At 42.3% G+C, this 20091-nt stretch overlaps 1 protein-coding gene across 1 annotated transcript in view; it reads left to right on the top strand.

Annotated features, from left to right (window-relative positions):
• IL23R (interleukin 23 receptor) overlaps positions 1-17030 on the top strand; it is a 53405-nt gene extending 36375 nt beyond the window's left edge. The window contains exons 11-15 of the mRNA XM_075002870.1: positions 2747-2848; positions 10065-10139; positions 12821-12917; positions 15031-15121; positions 15828-17030. Coding sequence (XP_074858971.1) covers positions 2747-2848; positions 10065-10139; positions 12821-12917; positions 15031-15121; positions 15828-16463 — 1001 coding nt within the window. The 3' untranslated portion in view covers positions 16464-17030. The remainder of the gene's footprint in view (positions 1-2746; positions 2849-10064; positions 10140-12820; positions 12918-15030; positions 15122-15827) is intronic.
• The last annotated feature ends 3061 nt before the right edge of the window (positions 17031-20091 follow it).

Consider the following 20091-nt stretch of genomic DNA (forward strand, 5'->3'; position numbering starts at 1 on the left):
GATATTACCTCACCCACCTTGTCTCTCCATTATGTTGAATGTAAATCTCATCAGCAAAGTGATCCTAGTCACCAAATTTCCACTTGATCTCATGGGCATTTGTACTCCCCTAAAATCACTGGGTGAACTGCATATGTTGGGATATGTGTAGTGCAGTGAGCAGGGTAGCAGTTTAACCTAATGTGAAACTCTGGTTAACCATATTGGTTGGAAAAATGTGAGAAGCCATATATTCAGAGGAAAAAGTGAGGAACCAAATTCAAATAGAATCTGGTAGCTGCATTTGTCACAATAAATACAACTGTACATATGAACATATAAATTAACATATTCTTTGTAGTCACCTTCTCACTGGATGTCATGTTACAACACAAATATATATACACATGAATATTAAACTAAAATCTCATTCATAAACTACAAATGAAAGGAGTTTTTACAGTGCAATGTACAGTGCAAAAAACATGGCCTCCCTGTAACTGACACACAATTAATTCTTCCATCTGATAAAATATATGCAACCACAGAGATTCTAAATTTTGCTAAGGTACATACGCACAGATGCATTGATTTTGCTAAATTTCCAGCAGTGCAAATCCAGAAGTTTTGGGTCTATAATTTTTATTACTAGTGAAAAGTTTTATACAATTGAAGATTACACTGTGAGAGAATTTGCGTTAAGTATCAGTTAATTTTAGTCAGTCTGTATTAAACTGCAATTTCCTTCTGGAATTTTTAATACACTTCTTTCCAGGTATTTTTTAAAACTACCAGTCATCATGGTGCCAAGGTATCCACAGAGCTTTTCACCTTCAAGGCACTTTACAGACATCAATTAATCATCACCACAATATTAAGAAAATTTGATTTTTTGTAATATATATATTTATTTAAAAATCTCCCAAAATTGAAATATTTCGGCCAAAACCCCAAAATATTAGGCTTGTCCATGTTTAGTTGCCTTATATCCCCATAGTCCTCTATGGGCTAGGCTTCCAAACCAGACTACATCTTTCTAGAATGCATCTTGAATTCCCATGATGCACTGCTTCCCTCTCCAAAAGCAGAGCTCAGAGTCTATCACTCAGTAGTTGAATTTTCACTGCAAAAATATTAAAGTTTTCCACACCAAAAGAAAAAAAGAAAATAAAAAACCAAAACCCTGACCCATTCTAGTTCAGCCACTTGCCTCAAACTATACATTTGGGCTACATCTACACGTGAAGCCTACATCGAAATAGCTTATTTCGATGAATAACGTCTACCTGTCCTCCCGGGCTGGCAACGTCGATGTTCAACTTCGACGTTGCGCGGCACCACATCGAAATAGGCGCTGCGAGGGAACGTCTACATGCCAAAGTAGCACACATCGAAATAAGGGTGCCAGGCACAGCTGCAGACAGGGTCACAGGGTGGACTCAACAGCAAGCCGCTCCCTTAAAGGGCCCCTCCCAGGCACAGTTGCACTAAACACCACAAGATACACAGAGCTGACAACTGGTTGCAGACCCTGTGCCTGCAGCATGGATCCCCAGCTGCATCAGCAGCAGCCAGAAGCCCTGGGCTAAGGGCTGCTGCCCATGGTGACCATAGAGCCCCGCAGGGGCTCGAGAGAGAGCGTCTCTCAACCCCTCAGCTGATGGTCACCATGGCGGACCCCGCTATTTCGAAGTTGCGGGACGCGCAACGACTACACGGTCCCTACTGTAGGGCGCTATTCCTATCCCCTCATGGGGTTAGCGACTTCGACGTCTCACCGCCTAACGTCGAAGTTAACTTCGAAATAGCGCCCGGCGCGTGTAGCCGTGATGGGCGCTATTTCGAAGTTAGTGCCGCTACTTCGAAGTAGCGTGCACGTGTAGGCTACGTCTACACGTGCACCCAACTTCGAAATAGCTTATTTCGATGTTGCGACATCGAAATAGGCTATTTCGATGAATAACGTCTACACGTCCTCCAGGGCTGGCAACGTCGATGTTCAACTTCGACGTTGCTCAGCCCAACATCGAAATAGGCACAGCGAGGGAACGTCTACACGCCAAAGTAGCACACATCAAAATAAGGGAGCCAGGCACAGCTGCAGACAGGGTCACGGGGCGGACTCAACAGCAAGTCGCTCCCTTAAAGGGCCCCTCCCAGACACACTTTCATTAAACAGTGCAAGATACACAGAGCCAACAACTAGTTGCAGACCCTGTATATGCAGCACGGACCCCCAGCTGCAGCAGCAGCAGCCAGAAGCCCTGGGCTAAGGGCTGCTGCCCACGGTGACCACAGAGCCCCGCAAGGGCTGGAGAGAGAGTATCTCTTAACCCCCCAGCTGATGGCCGCCGTGGAGGACCCCGCTATTTCGATGTTGCGGGACGCGGATCGTCTACACGTCCCTACTTCGATGTTGAACGTCGAAGTAGGGCGCTATTCCCATCCGCTCATGGGGTTAGCGACTTCGACGTCTCGCCGCCTAACGTCGATTTCAACTTCGAAATAGCGCCCAACACGTGTAGACGTGACGGGCGCTATTTCGAAGTTACTGCCGCTACTTCGAAGTAGCGTGCACGTGTAGACGCAGCCGTAGACACGGCTTTGGTGTGATTAATGGGAATAGCATTCCTAGCTCCCTCCTGCTCTGATCTAGTTAAGCCAAGCCACTTTTCTCCTTTTTGTTAAATAGCCCATTAATGTTTTCTGCAATGTCAACTTTAATTTGAATAGAAAATTTTAATGAAAACATTAATATTCTTTTCAGGAGACATCAAAGCAGAAATTCACATTAACATTTCAGTATATGCAGTGTATGAAGATGGAGTAAGCAAGCCATGTTCTGGCCAGTTCTCTCTGATGGATTTAGGTGAGTGTACTCTTGTGATAAAGTGACTGCAGGCTGGGTTGGAAGTAACATTTCAATATCTGGTTTTAGGGAAAGCTTTCTTTCCCCCAAACTCTCTGTGATTTGGCAATTTTGTAGAATTACTTGATTTTATAAACTATGGCTAAAACCCATCAATTTTCTCCAACCTTCTTGAACTATAGAGAACAGCAGAACTTTAGAAGGAATTTAAAAGAGGTCATTTTTTCTTTGGACACTAGAATACAACTATCAGGGACTGTACCAAAACAGTTGCACTTCACCTTTGTCTGGGTATAATGTAGTTTGCAGCTCAGGGGACCAATATAATTAAAGCTGGTGTTCAAGGGAATCGATGTTCACTTTGCAAAATGGAGCAAATGCTGATGTGTCTGTGAATTTGAATGAGAATCTGCAGTTTTGTTCATGGGGGCAAGGAGGGGGATTTGCACTCTTTGTAAGGGAAGAAGACACAATTTGCTTCTTTTGGGGGTCGGGGGGGGGGACACACGTGTCAATTAAAGCCCATGCATTGCAGGGGAAACTCCATCCTTTTCATAGGGAGAAAATGGTAAAGCTATGACACTTCCTCACCTCCTGTGGCAAAACAGTGCAGTTCCCAAGCTAAGCCCTATGTGGTCTAAATATAGGAAAAATATAGGAAAATAAGAGCAAGCTTTGCCTACCCTCCAATGTTCTGAATGACCCTGCCTCCCTTGTAAGATAATTGAGGAACATGTGTTGTTTTGGTCACTGTTCTGCTGTGGAATCACATGCACAACATTAATTGAGATGTTCTGTGTAGCTAATCCTTGGCCATACCACCAACTGGAAGACACAATGGGATAGTCAAATAGCTGGTCAGGGATCATCAGAACAATATGGCAAGCCCTGGGGAGAATACAGTATTTCTCTCCTCCACAGCTACTAACTTTTATACATACTTCATACCCACATTAAAGGGAAAGGGTGCTGTTTTCTCCTGGCCTGGACGTACAAAATCTGTAATGTCCACAAAGAACAAACCTAGTCTATTTTTTGGATCAATAGAGATATGCTCTTGGAGGCCATCAGGATTCTATGGACTGTTTTCGTCAGGGAAAAAAAAAAACTACTGTGCCCCTGACTAGTGACAAGGACCACCTATGTGGGTTTTTTTCATAGAGCCAAAAAAGTGATTTTTCATGCTGTTCTCTGAATATATTTCCAAAGGAGCTACCTGCAGTTCTACGTACATTGCCCTTAAGATAAACTGGCTGTTTGTGGCCAGGGTTTTTCTCAGGGGAAGTCCTGCAAATGTGCTCCATCAAGGGGTTGTGACATCCAGTAAGTACTCAAAGCTATTTCATCAGGGTCTCTTCCTCATAGAGAAAATTGTGCCCAATGTGGTGATCTAGTTACTAGGGCTGTCAAGCAACTAAAAAAAAAAATCAAATCATGTTTAACTGTGATTAAAATTAATTGTGCAATTAATTGCACTGATCAACGATAATAGAATACTATTTATTTAAATATTTTGGATGCTTTCTACATTTTCAAATATATTGATTGCAATTACAACACAGAATAAAAAGTGTACAATGCTTACTTTTATATTTCTTTTTGATTACAAGTATTTGCACTGTAACGAAAAAAATTTCAGTTCACCTAATAAAAGTACTGCAGTGGAATCTGTTTATCATGACAGTTGAACTTATGAATACAGTATTATGTGCAAAAAACTGCATTCAAAAAGTAAAATAATGTAAACTTTCAGAGCCTGTGAATGTTCTCAGTCCTACTTCTTGTTCAGTGACTCATTCAGACAAACATGTTTGTTTATATTTGCAGGAGATAATTCTGCTGGCTTCTTGTTTACAAAGTCACCAGAAAGTGAGAACAGGTGTTCTCATGGCATTGTGGGAGCCATCATCATTAAATAGTTACATGTCAGGTGTGCTAAAAAAATCATATGTTCGTTTATGCTTCAGCCACCATTGCAGGGAACATGCCGGCATGTTAATGACAGGTTCTGTGCAATAATTCAAATCAGTGTGGACTGACACATGTTCATTTTCAACATCTGAGTCACATGCCAACAGCAGAAGGTGGGCTTTCTTTTTTGGTGGTTTGAATTCTGTAGTTTCCATGTCAGATTTTGGAAAGCACATCAGATTCTTAAACTTTGGGTGGAGTGATGTAGCTATTTTCAGAAATCTCACACTGGTACCTTCTTAGTATTCTATGAAATCTGCAGTGGAAGTGTTCTTAAAATGAACAGCATGTGCTGGATCATCATCTGAGACTTCTATAACATGAAATACATGGCAGAATGTGAGTAAAACAGAGCAGGGGCCTTACAATTGTCCTGCAAGGAATCAAATTTAATTAACATGATTTTTTAAACATGTCATCAGCACGGCAGCATGGCCTCTGGAGTGGTGGCCGAAGCACGAAAGGATATACAAATGTTAAAAATATCTAGTAAATAAGTAACTTGCAATGTTAAATACAAAAGAGCCATGCAAACACGCTCTCACTTTCTCATGACATTGTAAATAAAAAGAGGCAGCGTTACCTCCTGTAGTTGTAAACTTGCTTGTCTTAGAGAATGGATGAACAAGTGGACTTGTAGGCTCTGAGTTTGACATTGTTTGTGTGTTTGTTTTTGAGTGCAGTTATGCAACAACAACAAAAATCTACATTTGTAAGTTTCACTGTCAGAACAAAGAAATTGTGCCACCATACTTGTATAAGGCGATTCAAATTTTTCTTTATCATTGTTACAGTGAGAACATTTGTAATAAAAATAAATAAGTTCAATTACAACACAATACAATACATATAAAATCTTTAGAATGTTTTTCTACATTTAATAAATTTCAATCGGTATTTTATTGTTTAACAGTGCAATAAAAGTGCCATTAATTGTGATATTTATGTGAGTTCACTGCAATTATGAACAGCGCTATTTGTTACTATTTGTCATGAGAAAAGGTCCCCATAGAAACTAACCAAGTTACAAATAAATCATTGATTCCATCTATTACTTCTGGGGAAAAAATGGATGGTGTAGCAAGACACTAAATCTTGAACTGTCAACAAGAAACAACATTTGCTGCATTGCCAAAGACACCACAGGATCTGAGTATAGAGTAATCAGCATAGCTGAGTTAATAAATTCATAGGATTTAAGGCCAGAAATGTCCATCAAATATATAAAATGACCTGAACTACACAGGCCATAGAATATCACATGATAATTCCTGCATCAAGCCATATCTTCTGACTTAGCTAGAACATGCCAATATTTATATTAAATAAGCAGTTTACCTAAAAAATCCCTGACCCACAAAGCTCATTACTTAAAAAATAAAATTGTTAGTCTTTAACGTTCAACACAACTGCTTGTTTTTGTGAAGCTACAGACTAACACAGCTATCCCTCTGACAATATTTATATTGTCATTTTTAAGACACATAGCTGAAATCAAATATGTGCTAGCCAGGAGGAATACAACTTAATAATGGGGCAGCTGAATTCTCCCCAGCAGAGAAATCCAACTCTGAGGTGACAAAGCCATTGGTGAATATTATATATAGAATTGATTGAGGTAAATTATTTATGTTATATAGATACGTCATTTATCCCAGCTATCCAAAATCCAAGTTATCCAAGATTTTTTTTAATAATTACTATAAAGCACTTAGCTAAAAAAGTGTGTCTCTGTTAATAGATGATTTAAGAAGACCACAAATATTTAAATTATGAAAAACTATTTTTAGTCCATTGGGAAAATAGGTTATATAGCTGTGAATCACAGTGGGGCAAAAACAAGTGAACACTATTTCTTCTTTTGTGCATTAGTCACGTTCCCGCCTGGGATTATAAAACCATAGCGTCAGTCTGAATGCCAGGTCAGATCAAAGACTTCATTGAAACTAGTGACAGGACAATTATAGGAAATAGTTTGATGGAGCAGTGTTATTGTGACACATTTCCTATAAGAAAGAGAATAATCCAGGAAAGAAGAATAAATCAGCTATGGTCTCTAAGTTTGGCAGTCTTCCTTTTTCATCATTATTTGTTGTTTGAGAATAAATGGAACAGTGGTTTATTCACCAAAAAAAAAAAAAATTATGAATCCCAAATGTTTCATACATTTTTGTCTGAACTCATCAAGTTAATGAGCTTGATGTAGGAATTACTAGGTGAAATCTACCGTCTGTGTTATGCCAGAGGTCAAACTAGATCATCATGATGGTCCCTTCTGACCTAAAAATGTATCAATATATGAAAATTCATTCTAGAACTCATTATTTGTTATTCTTATCATTCATTATTCTCCATTTTACAAGTATTTATTCATTCATTCAGGGGACAAAAACAAGGCCAGGTGCCTTTGGTGACCAACCACACACACTATTAATCGCAAGTAGTCAAAAACTTAGTTGAAAGAAGTATTTGGTGTAAATCAATTTGGTGTAAACTTTTTGATGAAGCCTTGCAAAAATCAAATATATTCTTAGAAATAAGGACTGGGCCCTGGACAGAACAAAGGGCCAATGTGACCACATAACTATTTGTAAGAAAAGATGCAACTGACTAGTTAATATCTGTGGTGCAGGTAAAACATTCTAATACACAACTTCCACTTGAGCCACATGATGGCAGCATTACATACAGAACACTGTAATTCTATCTCAACCTACTAATACTGGCCACATATATTTTACTGTATAGAACAATGCGTTTCTCATTTCATAATCACAGCTTCTCCAATATTAAAGAAACTGTGAAAATAATTCAATAGTAGGTCATGCTGACAAAATGTAATGTCCTGTAATGGTCTTTTCACATAGGCCAACAAATTACATCAGGTGAAGTTCATGTCCTTAACTCAAAGAGTGCACAGATCTAAATATAACAATCATTCTTTTAAGTGGTGTTCAGTAATATTGCAAAAGTGATTTTGTACTATACATGACCATTATTATGACTAATTGTATTGCAATATGCCTGGACAACAGAGGAACCAAAGAACAGTGTAAATTATACAGCACATGGACTGAAATTGTCCACAGTAATGATTCATTTGTATTCAATCAGTATTTTAAACGGCAGTGCATAATCTCAGAATCAAACATATTTTCAGAATTTAATACAGCTTGTAACGATATTTTCCATTAGCAGGATTTGCTGTTTTTGAAATCCAGTATACTCCCATGTGTAAAACTATACTGTTTTTTTCCTTTCTAAATGCCATTACATTACTCTACTGCAGTGGCTCAAAACTCAGTGCCATTCAGATTTACTTCTTACAACATTTTATTATTACCTTTAACATTGAGACATTAGCCTGTTATAAGATACAAGATGTAGAGTTTTGAACCTTTACTATGTTTTAAAAAATATAAGGGACATGTTGTATATGTAAATTCTTCTTTTTTTAGCTTTAAAAAGTCATTTGAAATTAAGAATTTGTGCTGGACTTACCTGCCTGGACTGCCAGGTCTAGAGGCACAGAAAACAACATGAGAAACAGGAGTGGAACTTCCAAAAAGAAAGGAAGAGTTTTCTGTGGAATCAAAGATACCTCCTATTGACTGAGGAAAATAGTATCAGAGGCGTAGCCCAGTTAGTCTGAGGAAAATAGAGATACCAAGGGAATTGCAACAATAAAACAAACCATGTTAGTGATTTTTTTTTTTTTTCAGTAAAAAGGTGCTTCCCACTATTGGAAGCAACTCACAAGCATTAGCCAGCTCTCCAAAGAAATTCACAGAAGGCTGCATCATCTTTGCAGCCATTTAGGCTGCAGGGAGAAATGATTGAGTGGATTGTTCTCTATCCCCGGAGAGTCTGGATTATAGAGGCCTGAAGTATTTTTATATAGGACTTCGTGCCGGCAGATAGCCCTTTTCAGAAATAATGGTCTGTGGTCTTAGCCATCAAAACTCACACTCTTAGGGGAACTACTAATAAAATATCTCAGACGGGATCCTCTCTCAGCAGAGCGCAAATTGGCACAAGGATTTATCAAAAGTTCAAAAGTATATAAAGGAGCCAATTTAAAAGCACCCAAGGATGGAAACTGATTTACTGGCTGTCAGACTGGGGCTACATCTACACTAGTGCAACCTGTCAACAGACGTTTTTTTGTTGGAAGATATCTTCTGCCAAAACTTCTATCAACAGAGAGTGGCTGGACTGCCTGGCTGCTCTCAACAAAACGGCCAACTAGAAGCACAGCAGACAGGGCTGACCCATGTCCCACAAACCCTGTCTGTTGACAGGGGGCCCCCCAGAAAGTCCAGACTGGCTTTCTGTTGACAGAGGCATTCTGCCTCATGGGGGAGTCAGCAGAATGCTGTTGACAGAAGTGCCCTGTTCTGTTAATTTACTGTCAACAGAATGCCTTGGGAATGTGGATGCTCTGCGGGGGGTGTTTTTTTGTCAACAAAGCTCTCTAATGTAGACATAGCCTTGGTAAGAGAATTCTCAAGGATCCATGCACTTAGGAGTGAAGGAGCTGAAAAAGATAACCACAAGCATTCTGCCTTTGAGTCTAAATTGCAGACAGGCCTACAAAATACACTATTGATTTTGCTGAGTGCGAAGACAAATAGGTGCAAACCGCTGCCTTGAGGCTTGAGTGAAACAGCCCTGGTCTTTTCCCTCAGTAGGGAAATGAGGGACAATTTTCAAAAAGCATCCAAGCATCTCAGGTGCCTAAATGCCATTTTGAACAAATGTAGGCACTTAGGACATGATTTTTAAAGCAAGCACCTTCTGCACCCCACTTCTAAGAAATGGAGGTGAACTGGAGCTGATTAAGCCACCTAGCCCTAACTGGGGAATCCAGAGCCATTGCCACCTCACTAGGCTAGGACTGGATAAAGGCCTCGGGGAAGAAAGCAGGAAGGGATAGGCTCTCTGTGCTGGGTGAGGGAGTGGGGGGCCAGCATGGCATGCTCTGGGTGGCACTGAGGATTAGTTGCCTGCAGCCTGCCCCAGAAAAGGCAGGGAGTGGAAGCAGAGCAAGGTAACTCTGCCGTGCCTGTAGGAGGGATTCCTTGTATGGCGAAAAGGTTGTGGGAGCACAGCTGGTAAATAAAGTACTAGGTGAGCCTGCGCTGAAAGGTCTCTGAGTGATGTTCTCAGCCCAACAGGGAGGCCTTGCAGCAGACTCCATCACACACCCCAACACTGTTTCCTCTTCCTCCTTTAATGATTTCAGAGAACCAGCTTTCGAGCACAGGAATTGTCACTGATCCTGAAATCATCGCCACAGCCTCAGGGGCGACTTCCTATGGTAAGAAGATAATATTTCAGACGTGGTAAGCGACAGTTTCTATTTGACCAGTAGTGGGTGGTTTTAGCAGCACTGTGTGTCACTGATGGTATTTCACAGACCATGAAAGGGGATGGCAGAGGAGTGACGTGATAACAGAGAAGTGAAAACTTAGTAACACTTTGGTTTGTTAGTGGGGGCATGGGCCTGCCAAACGCTCAAGCAGTCGTCCTGTAGCCAATTGCTTTGAAAGGGTCCAGGGCTCCCAGGCACTACTGCTGCTACCACAGCAGCAGTGGTATCTGAAACCCCAGGCCCTTTGAATTGTTACCAAAGTATTGTGCCCCAGGTGGCTCTCTGTGCTGGCTGAGGGGGTGGGGGACCAGTGCAGCATGCTCTGGGTGGCACTGAGGGTTAGTTGCCTCCAGCCCTGCCCATTATGCCCCAGCTCCTGCCCCTCTTCCGGGAGTGCGGAGCAAGCCCCCCATCTTACCCAGCAGCTGGCAAGTCTGTTGGCCCCCCTGTAAACACTAGTCTTTCCCCAGTGCACTAATGCTGCAATCCTTTGAAGCAAACGCACGCATGTTGGTCAGTCCAGGGCACAATACTGCTACAGGGATGGGCAACCAGGAATAGCGGGTGAGCCACATGAGTGGCTCTCCTTTGCCAAAGTGAACTGCAGCAGCCCACAGCCCACTGGGGTTATACCTGAGGCCCTGTGGCCCCCTGTGTGCCCCCCTTCCCCGATGCAGCATACTTATCGCTCCTCGGCCTCCCAGCAATTTTGGAATGTCTGTGCCCACTCCTCTCCCACCCCTTCTTCCCAGAGCTGTAACGCCATGAACAACCGATCTGTGGCATTCCAGCTCTGGGAGGCCGAGCGAGGAGCAGGGAGAAGTGTCAATCAGGTAGTTCGTGCTGCTTCAAAAATGCTAGGAGGGAAGTGGGGAGGCTTAGGAAGTGTGGGGCTCCTGTGCCCTAGCGGAGTGCTCAGCAACCTTTATCACCTCATGGCACTCTTCAGCACTCATTATAATTTCACAGCACACCCAGTTCATATAACCCAGTCTCCCACCCCTCCCCCTGGAGCCAGGCACCCCCAGTCCCTCCCTTCACTCTAACTCAATGCCCGCAACTCACCAGAGCTGCTGCCGCCACAGCTGCTGCCACATGCTTCTCCCACCAAGTGGCGGGGCGCCTGCGGAGTAGTGGATGGCACTCCCAGCATGCAGCTCTGAGGCACACGAAGCACCGCTTTGTGGGACATCCGTATGCCACAGCACAGCGGTTCCAGAGCATTGCCCTGGTGCGCAAAAGGCACATAGGGGAGAGGGAGAGCTGGGGGGCAGCAGTGGGGCCCCAGTGAGCCACAGGTTACTTCACTACTAAAGTTGTATATACTCTGTTATTGCAACAATTACACTTTAGGACTTCTTGTTTTGTTAAGACATCTACAATAAAATATATGGGACCACAGCTAGGGTAGGAGAAATTGAGACAAAAAGAAGATAGCATTTCCTGATCATACAGATAGGGATGCTGGCTCAGCTATCTTGACTCCACAATTTGAGCCAAAGCCTTGTTTATTTCTCATGTAACTCTAACCTCCTGTAATTTTCTGGTTTGCTGTAACCAATAAGGGGACTTCTGCATTGCTTTTTCAGAGTCAGGCAGCCAAAGCCAAGCCAAAGATCACAAAAGGAGGGCATGCACTTGTTCTTATGTGTGTAGGTAATGGTTAAGCACAAATGGCCATATTTCTCAGAAGTGCTTACCTGGAAACTCCCTTGCACAGCTAGAACCTCGCAGCTGAATCATAGCAGCAAATGTACAGAAATACTCTATAAAGTGTGTTGCTTCCCTAGCACCTGGTCCTGCATTCACTGAAGACAGGGAACATTTGGGCTACGCAGGAACATACTATTAAGACAGTAGGGTACATTGATCTCCCTGGCTTTGTCATGTTTAAACAAATAGGCTGAGTCAAGCATTAATACCATATTTTGTGGCTTTCACTTCAGATTTTCAACTGGTATAAGTCAATGTTGTTCCAGACCTGCCAATGGGGAGGGAAGAAAGGGACAACTGCCCCACGGCCTGGTGAATCCAAAGGGGCTGGAGCTCCTAGCTGCCACTGCTGCTAATGTAGCAGTGGGCAGAGTCTCGAGCTCCTTATATTGTTGCCAGAGCCCTGGGCTGTGTATTCCAGGCAACATCGAAGGGTTGGTAGGGGTCGGGGGGCAGGTTACATCCAGCCCCACCCCTTCTGCCTGAGGCCCCACCCCTTCCAGGAGTGCAGAGCCAGGTCCCTCCCACCTGAGCAAGGGGCCAGAGAAGTTTGTCAGCCCCACTCTGTCACGCCATTGATTTTGGTGGAGCTGTGCTGATATACATCAGCTGAGGAGCTGGCCCAACAACATTTCTTAAAGCAAGTAAGATTTCTTCAGCCTTTGTAAGCTTCAGTTTTGGAAAAAATGTCCCCTCAGCAGGCCACTGGGCTTATAAACTAAGGCCCCAGTTCTGCAAACATGGATGACATTAATAGCTTTATGCATGTTAATGGTTCCACTGAGTTCAATGGGACTACTCACATGCAAAGTCACTGACAAAGGTACATTCTTGCAGTGTTGGTGCCTAGAAAAATTCTTCCCCAAGATATAAGCTACTTGATTAATTCTCTTTTTTTCTCCTTCCTTTTTTAGATAATGATGAAGGAGTGTTTTTGGGAATAGGTGCTGGTGTGATCATACTATCAATTGTTTTCCTAACTTTGATATTTAAAAAATCATTTAGAAAAAGGTACTGCTTTCTTTTCAGTTTCCCCCCCCTTAGTTTCCTTCTCCATCATAAAACCCTAGAATTACAAAAATGGATTCAGTTTTCTACAGCCTCCTGTTACCCAGAGCAACTTTTCCCATTCATAGTCATGTTACAAAAGATGTCCTCCATTATTTTGACGCTAAGCAAGACAACCATTCCCCTGTAAAGCTCATACTTAGAGAGCAAGGAATACAAAAAAAAAAAAAAAGAGCAAGAGAAAAAAGTTTAATCCAAACACAAACTAAGTTGCTCATGTTGGTATATATTTGCTCTTATCAAAATCCCGCACTAGAAGATTTAGAAACCGGAAGAGACTGGAAAGAGGTGGAGCAGAAAGAATTATCAGTCAGAGCACTTAAAATGTTTTACAAAACTTTCTGACATCCAGTTCACCAGTGATGCAGGATCAAATGTATGATATCCCCTGCGCTTTCCCTCTGAGCCGTGGACTTCACAGAACAATGGACATGTTATTCATGAAGTATGTCAACATTTGAATCTTGTACTTCTTCAAGTAAGATATTGATATCTAGGAATCATCCTCTGCTGCATAAAACACACATGCATAGGAAATCCACTCCGTACAGCTAAACGCAGTGCCTTGCCTGGTGTCAAGTATCAGAAGGGGAGCCGTGTTAGTCTGGATCTGCAAAAGCAACGGGGTGGGTCCTGTGGCACCTTATAGACTAACAGAAATGTATGAGCATAAGTTTTGTGGGCAAAGACCCACTTCTTCAGATGCAGGTGACCTGCATCTGAAGAAGTGGGTCTTTGCCCATGAAAGCTTATGCTCATACATTTCTGTTAGTCTATAAGGTGCCACAGGACCCCCTGTTGCTTATGCATAGGAAATGTGAGTAAATTTTGCAGGGCAAGCAGACTCCTGAGGATCGTGCAGGTACCTGTCCCAAAGAAGGCTGGGGAGAAACATGTAGACAGCTGATGTTTAGGGCTTTTCTTTGCCAGCCACAGCAGCAGGTTATTCTATTCTGCTGTTGATGTACCCATTAAATAAAAGTATTTAATTGAAACGAGAAACTCCCTGATACGTCGGGAGCACTGTACCACACAGTGAAATCAATAAAAGTGTGCCTCAATTACAATTGAATAAGTAATTTTAATTTGTGCAGATTATAGAGCAGCTTTGATTGTAAGAAAATCAAGTTTCCATACGACCATTTTTCTGACCGTATTCCTGAGCCAATCTCATGAGATCAGGAAACATATGCATCCTCCTCCTCTTAACATACTTTTATTTTTTCCAGTTTGACAACTTGCAACACTGTTAAACCTACATATTTTGCACAAGGGCTTGTACCAGACTAAAATGGCTTCCATGGTTGCTAACTCATGGAAACGCCATAGACCTTGGAAGCTACAGAGTGCAAAAGGCTGATTCTGAGAGGATACTTCCTCCTCCATAGAAGTCAGTAGCTCAAGACCAGAGTAACCACTGTGTAATGTTCAGAGCCTGTCACCTTCCCAAGGGTGAAGCCAGACTCAAACTACCCCGTCCCTCAGGCTCGGTCTGTAAGCAACGGACAATTTACAGAGAGAGCTTGAATCCCACGTCTCCTGTCTACTTTGGTTCCAATACCACAAATAATATGCAAATGGAGCTCTCCATGGTTTCCTAAGGAATTCAACATATTTGGCTTTCAGGGCCTTGCCCTTGTGTGCCTCTGCCAAGCTATTTCCCTGTTCCAAAAAAAGCCCTGTTCAATGTTTCCCCTACTCTGATTTCTGTGGGGACTCTGCTTGAGAAAAAGGTGCTCACTGGGGCGCTTGTGAAATCCAGCAAAATTTACTAGGAGATTTCAGTGCTATTTTTACAATGAAAATGGGACTCAATTTTCAAAGAAATTCTGAAGATTCATGGCACATTGTTATTCTCATCACATTACTGTAAGAAAAGAGCAATGAATATTGCTGTGACAAGTGTTGTCCTGTGCAGAGAGCCACTGCAAGGCCTATGTGCCATTGAAGCAAGAATTTAGTTGTGCACAGGTCTCATATTGTCACCCTGTCCAGGGGAAAATTTCATCCTGCTAAGTGACTATTACCATATACTAACTTTTTATTTTATTTTAAGAGTTAGCACAGTACTTGTGTTACTGACCCCTCAGTGGATGATGGAAGAGTGTCCTAATGTGGAAAACAGCACTGTGGTAAAGTCACTCCAGGTAACTACTCAAAACAACAGCCCAGTGGTTTTCAGCTTTATATACAGACCAAATTTAACTCCATGTGCGAAGAGTCATGACAAATAAATAAAGCCCAACCTGAGAGAAACCTTGTCTCCGATAGCTATACTCTGGTTCAAATAGGAATTAATTCTGCAAAATACTATGGCCTATATATGTAGGTAGCCAGACTAGATTATAAGAATTGTTAATGATCCCTTGTAGCTTTGGAAATTATGATGCAAGCTAGTACAGAGTACGCTGTAGTTATGGGTCATGGCTTACTGTGATTCCAGAGCAAACACACACTGTGACCTTTTCGAGTGGCTATGGAAATCAGATTGCAAGCCCTTTGGGGCCAGGCTGTTGTCTGTGTGTGTTCATTGCCTAGCACCATGGGGTCCAACATGTTTGAGATGTGGAGATGCTACTGCAACCTAAATGTTAAATAATAGCACTACAATCAGGGCTGGTCCTGCAGTGTGTTGAAAAACATTCAGATGCACACAAATGCTCCTCTTACATTCTCCCCTCTAGGTCACTTTGACAAAGGTGGTTAAGTGAAGGTTAAATAAATGTCAATGAAGGAGACAGCCAGTGAGAGCAGTAAGGGTAGGATTTTGAATGTGCCCTCTTGTCTTGTACTTAGAAAAGAGCAGGCGTAACATTTCTACTCTCTTGTCTGTTTGTTTATTTTCTTTTTCAGGAAAAAACTGAGTTAATGAATAGTGATTTTACCCCGTTGTTCTTGAATGATGATAATCCAGTAGTTACGGAAGTACTAGAGACGTCACTGCAGGAGGAGTGCAAGGCCGTAGACAGCCAAATGGGAGAGAGAGAAATGGCCGCTGACCACATGGACCTCTCTCAAAACTCACAGCTTGTCAGCACCATTGTCACTGAACAGAACAACGGCTATAAACCACAGGTTTCTAACACAAACCCACAGGGAAATGTATTTACCAATAGTCAAGAAACACAGTCCCTCGATCCAAACACATATCTTTCCAGCCAAGATACAAATATTTTCTTAAAAGACTATACAATTCCTATAACTTCCTTGTGGAATGCTGACACAACTGGGAGCAATACCTTTTTACTTGAGAAGATTAACCTAATTTTAAACAACAGGAGAAGTGGACAGAGTAGCACTTTCAGCACAACAGATGAGGAACCTAATATACTTTGGGAAAACCAGAGGAAAAGTCTACCAACAACTGAAAGCAGTCAAGAGCAGACATTAATTCCAGATGAGCTGGTCTCTTGTTTACAAGCGGTGACTGAAGAGTCCATAGGTATAAAATCCTATTTCCCACAAACTGTTGGAAAACTATTTAAATAGAAATAACTGTAATTTTAAAAATACCATTTTTTGGCCAGGCTACAGCTATCTTTCTAAATTTTCAAGCATCAGAACTGCAAACCTAATTCAAAATCTGAAGTTTATTATCTGAAATTGAATCAAAAGGCTTTTGGATGAGAGAAAATGTTTTGGATCCTTTAATCACTAATCATTTGTAGTCATTAAATGTTCTGGGGGTTTTCAGAAAAGTAAGGATATAAATGTCCTAGCTCAAGGGTGGGGAACTTTTTTTGATTTGGAGGCCTCTGACCCTGTAGACAAATCAGTTGGGGGCCACACAAATGAGAAGCAAAAAAAAAACAAAAAACAAAAAAACCACCCACATTGATGCAGAAGTGGGCTGGCGTGGGTTATCTGGGTACATTTATGGCCATGTTCCATTTTGGCAAATTGTAAGTCAAGGGTCTTCATTCCACACCCTCTGTTTCTCATGGGAGGGGCAAGAAGTGAGGTTGTGCTCTGGCCAACACCAGGTTTTCCTTTGTCTTTTAATGTGTCTTATGCTCCTCCCCCCAACATCCTTGTGGGGCTGACAGCCATGGCAGGCCCAGGGTAAGATATGGAGGAGCCCAGCTCCATGCCCCCAGAAGGGGCAAAGCCTTGGCGGAGACTGAGGGCAATCAGCCATACGTGCTGCCTGGAGCACAGCAGTGGGTCCCCGCCCCACCCCTCAGAGGTGTGCAGTGGCGGATCCACAGTGTTCCAAAGGGGCCCAGGGCTCCAGCCGCTGCCACTGGATCCACCCCCCATAATCCACTTTTGTGGCGCCTAACTGGTTGCTTGATTTTGGCTTGAGAAAGTAGCCAGGCAGCCTTCCAGTGTGTGCTCACACATAACACTCTCACCATAACCTGTAACACTTCAACCGTTCTCATCTATTCCCATTACACTAACGGCCCCATCTGGCCAGGCGGAAGCAATATGCACATTGTCTTTGTTCACACATGATGCCAGCTGCTACTCTATTTTCTGTGCCTTTGTGACTCTCAAGAGTGAAATATTAGCAAAAAAGTCACCATTGCCTGCGGAAAATAGTACCTCAAATGTTCAGTGCCATTGCTCTCTACTGCTTGCCATGGAAATGGGTGCTGAGTTGTTCCATGCAACCAAAAATGTGAATGGCTTAAGTCTGTCCTCTCAACCCTGGGCCCCTTGCGGGCAATACACACCAGGACTGGTGATGGAGAGCACTGCTGTGCAGTGGTGCCCCATGGCTGAAGTGTTAGTTAATAAGTCTTATTAAAAAAAATTACAGGAATGAGGGAAGGGGGTTTGAAATGTAGCTCTCTTTGCATTGAGACTCACTCAGTTTTCTCTATAGCTACTGCTGTTGCAGGCTTGAAGAGTGCCCCCTCCTCGCCCATGGAACAACTGATGCTTTTGAGGAGAAACAAAAAAAAAGATGGTGAAGGAGGATATGTTCAGTGAGATCCTGCAAGCTAGCAATGTGTCAGACTGTGAACAAAGGGTCTGGTGAGCCAGGAGGACAGATGGTTTGGACAAGTTTAGAGAGAATGAGAAAAAATGGTGAAAGAAAAAGGAGAGGTAGATGCACAAGACAGAATGAGGCTTCTCCGGCAGCAAACACAAATGCTGCAGACTCTGGAAGAACTACAGGTCCAACAATAACAGACTTCTCCCGTTTGCAGTCCCTAGAGCAGGGATGAGCAAACGTCGGGGCAGGCCTGCTTGGTGGGAGGGGTTTGTGAAATTTCATAAGGTGGGTGCTGCACAATTGGCTGCTATGTGTCAGGCTCATCCATCTCATTAAAATGTGTGTATATTCACATTCATATAATGATTAATACAGTTTTTACATTCTACAGACTTATTTTCTTACACCTCCTGAAAAGTTTTTTGGGTTTTTTTATATACATATTATATGAAAATAACCGAAATTTCCATTGGTTTGGATTACATTAGACAGGTTGGCAGGGCCCTGCTAATTGCAGGGAGGAAAAGTAGGGCCGGATGTAAAAAGTTTGCTCACACCTGCCCTAGAGAACTGCACGGGAACATCTACATAGATGTATCCTCAGTATGGCATCCTGGACCACTTGTAGTGTTCCTTATAAGCTCTCCACATGGGCTGCTACCCACAAGAGTCAAATGCTGTTCATCTGATTAGCAGAGCACTCATAGCCAGCAACATGTTTTCTTCTGGTGGTGCACACCAACACATGCCTTGGTGCACATAACAAAATTTATTTTGCACATGGATGGTAAAAAATAGGGGGAACACTGCTCAGATTCCTGTCCCTAACACTCCATGCCAGAGGACAGTAGAATCACCGCAGCTTAACATACACTGACTAGGGGAGAGAGAGGGAGAGAGAGAGAGAGAGTGTGTGTGTGTGTGTGTGTGGCCAAAATGGACTGTATTTCTGCTCTCTAATAGAGAGAGCTGTTTGCTGCCATTCTAAATTTAAAGCTCTGTTCTGTTAATTGATGTTGGAAGCTTCTTGTGTAATGTCCTGTTTGAATTTCCATGTTGCTTTTTTCCTGCAACTGCTTTTGTTAATCAGATTGGAGTTTTGAAACCAAATTAACCTTTACTCATTCTCTATACATATAGCAGAATGTAGAGCACTACACCCCGCTCTCAGTATTTGTAAGCGTACAGCATCACAGAACTCAATAGTTTAAGAAAACATGCAATTATGTGTGTAAATGTATGGCAAATGCTATATAATTCAGACATTCAGTGAAAGGCATTCTAATCGTTATAACTGTACAGCAAACCTGCGCCTTATAATACAGACTCATTTGTGGGTTCATTATATCTATAAATGTACACCAAGCATTATGTAATTCCTAACAGGACCAAAAGCTTCAGGACCAGATGGAGCACAATCCACCATACCTCATTCTATGGCTGACTGTTAAAGCACTCTTTCCAGGCTTCCCTGAAGCACAGAGCTCCTGTGACACCATATGGCATATGGATGACCATTTATAATATCATTAATACCAACATTACAGAACTGCAGTGAAGCTTATATAAGATATGTCATGTCAGGTATCAGTGGAAAAAGTTGTGATTTGCGAAATACGATGATCTTGTTTATAGGCATGTATCATCTCTGTATCACGAGTTATAGATGTGCGTGATATATTTGTATTTCAAGCTTGTGCTGTTTCTGGGTGACACCCCTAGACAGATTTGCATCAGCCATTGATGGCGTATCAAGGGCAATCAACTGTACAATCAACCCACTGAGAGAAGCCAGAGGCTATGCCTATGAGTCAGCAGGGCATGTCAGGATATGTAGGCAAGACTTCAAGTACTCTTCCATGCCCGCATGCTGTAAACTTTGGGACAAAGAGCATGCAAGTCATATGGGCGAGGATATAAAAAAGGCAGCTACGTCTTCTCCTTTTTTATCTCCAGTCTTGTGTCTCACCTCTGGAGCAAGGTCTCTAAAACTGAACCTTCAAACAAAAGGACTGATAGACCATTCAAGATTTGGACATACTCCAGAGGGATTTTGCAAGCTAGCAAACTATCCAGTATTGCTAATAACCTGATATATGGACTCTGAAGTCATATGTGTCTGATTGTTGTGTTTTAAAATAAAAGCTCAAGTTTTGGATACTCAAGAATTGT

Source organism: Carettochelys insculpta, chromosome 9 (genome assembly GCF_033958435.1).
Source record: "Carettochelys insculpta isolate YL-2023 chromosome 9, ASM3395843v1, whole genome shotgun sequence".
NCBI classification, from domain to species: Eukaryota; Metazoa; Chordata; order Testudines; family Carettochelyidae; genus Carettochelys; species Carettochelys insculpta.